The following is a 6,662-nucleotide window of genomic DNA, read 5'->3' as shown; positions in this document are numbered from 1 at the left end:
TGAATTGCCTCTTTAAGTGCGTATTTGTATAGGCATAAAATGTGTTTCCACACAATCAACAAAAAGACTAGTTGATGAATGGTTTTGACGCCATCTCCTGTTGGCTGTTGATATTACTAGACTAAGCGCATTACATTTTCACTTTTCATTCTTGCCTTTTTCTCTTGGTGGCGCAACTCATTTAAAATCGGGTATAAAAATAGGAACCAAATAAAGCCTGTACTGTATTTCAATCTTGACCTTCAGTATACACTTGTAAGGGTGATGTTGCACCGTGGCCTGTAGGGGGTGCTATAAGACCGTCAGAAATCCTGGAGACTCTAAGTGCACAATAAAATGTATATAAAAGCTAAAAAAGTGGATTTCCCATGATCACAAGTGTATGGCATTATTGCCGTGGAGACTGGAGACAGAAAATAATTTGAAAATGCTACAAGTGTATGCCACACACTGACATTTTTGCCATGCAGACTGGAGACAGAAAATCATTTGAAAATACTGCGGGGTAATAAATGTATTCGAGTTGGGCCCACTTAGATAACCATATAAAATGGCAATTTACTTCTCTATGGGGAGTAAGCCAGTAAATATTGTGACAAAACTAAACAGCACTCCAAAACTAAACTACCTGCAGTTCTGCTTTTTATCTTGAGTTGGCAAACACACATTTTGTTTTGTCTCTGTCCGTCTTCCCCTGACTTATGTTGCATCTGTCACGTCTTCTTTCCAAGACCTTCTGCCACTTCCAAGCAAACTCGTCACCAGCCCACTCCACCCACCGCCCCTTATAAAGCATTTACTGATAAGGGGTGATGATTAGGTAGCACCCACCCACCCAGCGATTAAGCCGCAGTGAGGGCAGTCAAAGCAAAACAAAATTCCACTCAACGGCAGGGAAAGACATGTTGAATGATAAGACGGGAAGATGGCAGGATGCCTTTTCCAGGGCCTACGTGCCAAGCGGCCACTCTCGATGGATGCACTGTCTGTTTGGGCTGGCAGCCAGTCAGTCAGTGGCGCTGTTCTGTCATTAGCCCGCCCAGAGGGACACAACTCAAGCATACATACACACCACAACAAACAACACCCACTGACTAATTATTGGATGATGCTGAGGCGGGCGGCTGATGCCTGTCAGGCAGACTTTGTCTGTTTAGTCTAATGCCACTGAGACCACTTTTTAAACACCCAGTTTATATTTGGACTGTAACTCTTTTTTTTTATATATATAATTGTGCCTCTATGCATCACAGCCATGATGGAATTGAAATGTAACAATCAATGCAAGTAGATATATTATTTTAGGAGACATGGAAAGTTTTTATTCTAAAGTTCCAGCTATATAAAGAAACGGTGCATCGTAAATTGTGCCACTACAAGGAGACTGGCGAACCGGGACGAAATGATAGAATGAAGCCAAGTGAGCTCGGAGGAATTTGTAAAATGAAGATGACATCAAGGCCTTCCATCCACCTCCAACACCCACGAGTGTTGCTCATATAGGACACTCGTACCAGTGAGTGTACGTGCGCCATATTACACTCAAGTAGGAGTCTGCCCGGGCCTCCCAGTGACGCATTTAATTCTGTCCCCCATAATTCATGAAGCGTCTTAAAATAGGTGTGTGGATTTTCAGGGATATGCGCTAGCTGACGACACAGACACAAAGGAACCGTGCTAAGCGATGAACGTGATGGGACAAACACACAAAATCAAGTGCTGGTGCATACCAATCATCACATAGGATGAAAAAAACAAAACCATTTGTTGGGTGGGACAATCTTGCTACCTGATTAGTCTTATTCAAGCATCCCCAGGCATAATGTTACAAAACACGGTCAGCAGAACTTATCAAACAGGTGAATAATTCCCCAAGCATATTGTCATCCTTTATTGATCTTGACTAATCAACCTGAATGAGATCATTATGTACACTTTGCCACAACATTAATACTCGCTGCTTTCAGGCTAAAATGAGAGAAGTCAAAGTCATCCAACATTTGATTAGACAAAATGATCCAATTCTCAATTTCTGTATCATCCTGTTCAAGACTTGTGAAATATGACCTCTGTATTTGACAAGAAGGGGATTTGATTGAGGTTGTTTTATTTCTATCATTTCAATTCAGTTGTGCTTTTATTGAAGGAAATGTTTTCTACATTTGAAGCGTAAAAGGGAGCAAAAATGCCTGTGGAAATGTCGCTTGCAAATGATGACGCTGGCGTTATCCCACAGGGAAATGTCTGGAAAATGTGTCTCGGTATTTAACATTGGCACAGTTGCTATGGCAACGTGACGGAGAGGACTTGCTCGTCCTTGTCACTGCGTGAGAGAGGCCCTGCTCAAATCCAACAAGTCTTCCTTGTCATTTGGTATTTCCGACAAATACCTCCTCCTTTTTTCCCGCACGGCATACTGAAGTCACATTTTGCGACATCCGTACATTTTTGTGAAGAATGTTCTGCATTGTGGGCCACTTCATTATCACTCCCCTAATTGGCTCAGAGGGTATAAATAGCCACCGCCATCACAAGACTGATTTACTTGCTTGACTTGCAAGGTTAATGCAGCCCCAAGGGACCCAAAGCGGGTCATTGGGTTATCTTTTGAAGAGCCGATGTTCAAACCGATACAGGAAGGATACCTCATTGGTGCTTTGAGAATTGCAGTAAAAACTTAATGAGCATTAATGTGATATTTTACAGATAATTGATCACTGATACATAAACCACAGGGTCTACATATTTGAATGAAGAACTTATATTTCACCCTAGAAACTAATAAGTCAGAAAAAAAACCAAGAAGCAGATGAAATCAATTCATGCTTTACCTTTAATCTCTTCTTAGAAAAAGTATTTCTTTTGAAACACAATATACAATATAATGCCATACATTGTGTGAAACATTTATTAACCCACCTGCAACAACGGGTGGACCTAAATGTAGAATAAGAAAAAATCACCTGTCATGCAGATAGTGCTAAATCAGGCTAACCATTTGGACAACTAGGACCAAAAAGCATCAACATAGAGATAAACAATGTTAATACTGAACAAAATTGTTTCTCCAAAACTGCTAACAAGTTTGGTCAGGAATAGTTTACACAGTAGCACAGTTACATAAGACCATTTTGCTGTTATCGCAGATCAACTGCGCGCGTGTGCCGTGCCGTGCCGTGCCGTGCCGTGCCGTGCGCATGCCACCAAGACCGTTGCAGTGACATCCACTTTTACATGATGTGCACGAGATCATTTAGCCTTGTGATTCTCAAACTTTGCAGCTTACAAATGAGCAGTTGCCATGAACAAGCTGCTGAGATCAAATAAGAAATTGGTATATTTGGATAGGAAATGTCTGTTCTGCTTATGTGTCCTATTTCCAAGAAGCGTTCACATCTGGGTCACCCAACGGCTGTCACATGACAACCTTGTAGCTTTGAAAATTATGGTCCTGATAAACCAAAGACAAATCAAGACAAATTAGCATGCAGCTAAAAAACAAATTACATCAGTACATCAGTTTGTCGTTAAAGCGATGATATCATTTTTGGTTTACGATTTCGTTCAATCATTTTCAACGCATTGAAAACTTTGGTGATTTGGTCACTTTGTCGTTACAAGGTTGTCATATGACAACTTTCCTTTAGCTCCTGCTTTGATGGCCACTGGAAAACAGTGTGCACTTTATATCTATATATATACACAATGTCAAATTGTGTTTTGTGTAAATATATCTATAGAACAATATAGAAAACAAAACAAGACTCCGATCCAGAGTCTTCTACACATTAGACACCACCACTTCCAGGTAATGCAAGTGCATATAAATTAGAAAATTCACTTTACACTCAACCAGAATTTCTTATTTACATGCTTAACGTATCCAATAAATATACACTGTTATAAACAGCAGAGAGACCAACTTGAGCTTTTAGCGACAAACACTTGGAGACAAAGGTGAGGCGTGATGGGGAGAAGTATAAGGCCAATGGCAAAGTCAACACACTCCACCGTACAAACACACACACACTCACACATGATTGCCAGTGAACTATCCTGGAGTGAATTTTGACCAAGTACCGTTTTAGTAAACAAAGAAAGGTAAGATCACCAACGAGACAAACAAACTTTGACTGATGAAACGTGAGGTCGACAACCCTTTTCAAACCATTGTTTGGAAATTTTGATAGGAATAAAATCTTTTCCAATTTGCTTGACTCCATGCGAGTCGATTTGTAACTGTCCTAGAAACCCAAAACAGCAAAGGGGCTTTTTTTTTTTTTTTAATGCGCTCCTTTAAATGACGTCATTGGGCGGAAGCAGCACTTGAGGGATTTTCATCACAAGAAAGAAATAGCTGGCCTGATTGTTTTGGCTGCTGTCCTTGGTGGCAAGAGACAGAGAGCGAGAGGGAGGGAGGGAGGGAGAGAGGGCTTTGTCAACTATGTTGCACTGATGAGATGAGAGCAGAGCAAAGGTGGCAGCTGGAAGAGCACCTTAAATGTGCAGGGCCTTGATTGCATAGGGGGAGAAGGGCATTGCATCAGATGGGCCTGGCTGGGGTCACCAGCAGTTCCAACTAACAGGATTATTAAGACTGCAGCATACCTGCCACTTCAAAATAGAATTGCCTCTGATGAGAATTTGGGTAAAAATATATTGAAATTATTATTTGCCGTCATTTTGTGGCAGTTTGGATGTCATGCTCGTATGGAAAAACGATGAAAAAGGCAAAACAAAGTGAATTACTCCAGTTTTCCATCATTCATGACTCCACTGTGCATGAAAATTCCAGTTTTGGCCTGAAAAGTTAGGAAGCCCACACTGTATTCTTACTATTTTAAGACGAGCGATATTTCATTGAGAAGTATGAAAAGATATACGGAGGAATGTCATCATGAAATGGAGCGGCGTCGAAACAATGTTGCGCTCCGACGAAGAAACAATTGTGACAAAACGCATTCATTCACTTTCCCCAATTTCATCCAAGGGTGGGTCGTTTGTCGACATGGGATTTCTCTATTGCCCAATACACGGAAGACTGTTCTCCTTTTGACATACAAAAATGATTTTACTCTCTCAGATAAGAAAAACATTTCACAGACATACTGTACTAGAGTGTTCAATAAATAAAAAAAATATATAAAGACATTAGTAAAAAAGGCACACAAAAGTTCTTCGACAAATGGTACAGGAAAAAGTCAACACTTTCTCTTGCTCTACAAACAGGTCTCCATCAGTAGATCTTATTCTATGCTACTTCTATATTATATCTGTGTAAAAAGTCTTAAGTTACAAAATTTCTCTCAGTAGTGTCAATGTCCATTTACTGCCAGTCCCGTTTCCCAAACTGGCCTACATCCTTCAATTTCTACCACCGTTCTTGCGTGACCATCGAGATGTTTGCAGTAAATATTTCCTGAGAACTCTGAAGCTGCTTCTCCGAAACTATCCGTGCCTGGCTGGCTGGCTTCAAACACCCAAGTGCAAGAGGGCCCCGTGCGGGCCAAAACTAAGCCTTTGCTTCTGAGGCCTTGTTAAAAAGCACAGCTGCGTGAGGATCGCCCCTCTTTTTCCAAAAACTCTTTCTGCTGCTGACGGAAGCCCTATGTGTCTGTGGGCGACGCCTCGTGCGTCACGATCTCGATGGTGGACGTGGGCTCCATCGGGTCGCCCTCGTCGTGCTCCCGATAGTCCGGAGGAGGAGATCGACAATCTCCTAGGCTGTCCTCCTCCTCGTCGATTGCCTCATCTTCTTCCTCTTGCTCCTCCGCTTCGCCGTCTTTCTCTATTCCGTCCAAGTCCTCCTCCTCCTCTAGGGTTAGCTCAAACTGAAACTTGTCCCCTGGTCCCTGGCCTCCTGCGCCTCCTCCATGTCCATGAGAACCCTGATCGTAAAAGGGCGGGGAGGGACTTTGGGGGATCATGCTCTGGTACCAGTTCCTGTTGTCTTCCAGCGTGTCCAGGATGTCCTGGGCATCGGGATGGACCAGATCGGCCCAAGTTTCCCACAGAGGGTGGACGATGTAGTCGATGAAACCCACCTAGAAGAAAAGCGATGCGGATTAGGTGTGCCTGTTTTCTTTTTTTCTTTTCTCAACAACTATCACGCTCCACCTCACCTGGCTCTTTTCCACTGAAGCTGTATGTTTATCGCACATGGGACTGATCTCCATGCCTCGTTCCCTCTCCCGGTCTCCCTGGTGGAAGAATTCCTCCATGATCCGATCGGTCCACTGACGATACAACTCCAGGGACTTTGTGGGGTTACTCAGGTCGGCGCAGTGCACCATGTTTCGCAGCACCTAAGGACAAAAAAACCCAAAACAGTTTAGCTTGGCAATGAAAACTACAAAATGGTGGAGGCACCTTGAAGATGTAAACTGATTTTTTTTAAATTTTCTTTTCTTTCAATTTACTGGAGCCACTACAAGCAAGTAAATGAGAGGTTGAGTCCTTACCTGTATTCTGTCTGTGTAATTGTCCAGCAGCAGCACTCCGGAGCTCGTCACCTTCTTGGTTTCCACCATTGTCTTCAGATCGGCCAACAGACTCATGTGTTTGGACATGTCGGTCGCTAAAACCTAGGAGGAAAACAAAATAAATCTTTTTAATGTGAAGCCGATCAGAAAGGACGCAGATGAGGAATGGTGTCAAGGTGT

At 42.5% G+C, this 6,662-nt stretch overlaps 1 protein-coding gene across 3 annotated transcripts in view; it reads right to left on the bottom strand.

Moving 5' to 3' along the window:
* Positions 1–2,815: 2,815 nt before the first annotated feature.
* The window catches only part of pde4ba (phosphodiesterase 4B, cAMP-specific a), a 50,996-nt gene continuing 47,149 nt past the window's right edge, over positions 2,816–6,662 (bottom strand). For all 3 annotated transcript variants that reach the window (XM_088393616.1, XM_088393617.1, XM_088393619.1), the window contains 3 exons: positions 6,462–6,584; positions 6,123–6,305; positions 2,816–6,044 (listed from right to left, as the gene is read on the bottom strand). In XM_088393616.1, coding sequence (XP_088249742.1) covers positions 5,607–6,044; positions 6,123–6,305; positions 6,462–6,584 — 744 coding nt within the window. In that variant the 3' untranslated portion in view covers positions 2,816–5,606. The remainder of the gene's footprint in view (positions 6,045–6,122; positions 6,306–6,461; positions 6,585–6,662) is intronic.

This window comes from Syngnathus floridae, chromosome 13 (genome assembly GCF_059516105.1).
Source record: "Syngnathus floridae isolate MCC-2025c chromosome 13, RoL_Sflo_1.0, whole genome shotgun sequence".
NCBI lineage: Eukaryota > Metazoa > Chordata > Actinopteri > Syngnathiformes > Syngnathidae > Syngnathus > Syngnathus floridae.
This window is presented reverse-complemented; position numbering and strand designations above follow the sequence as displayed.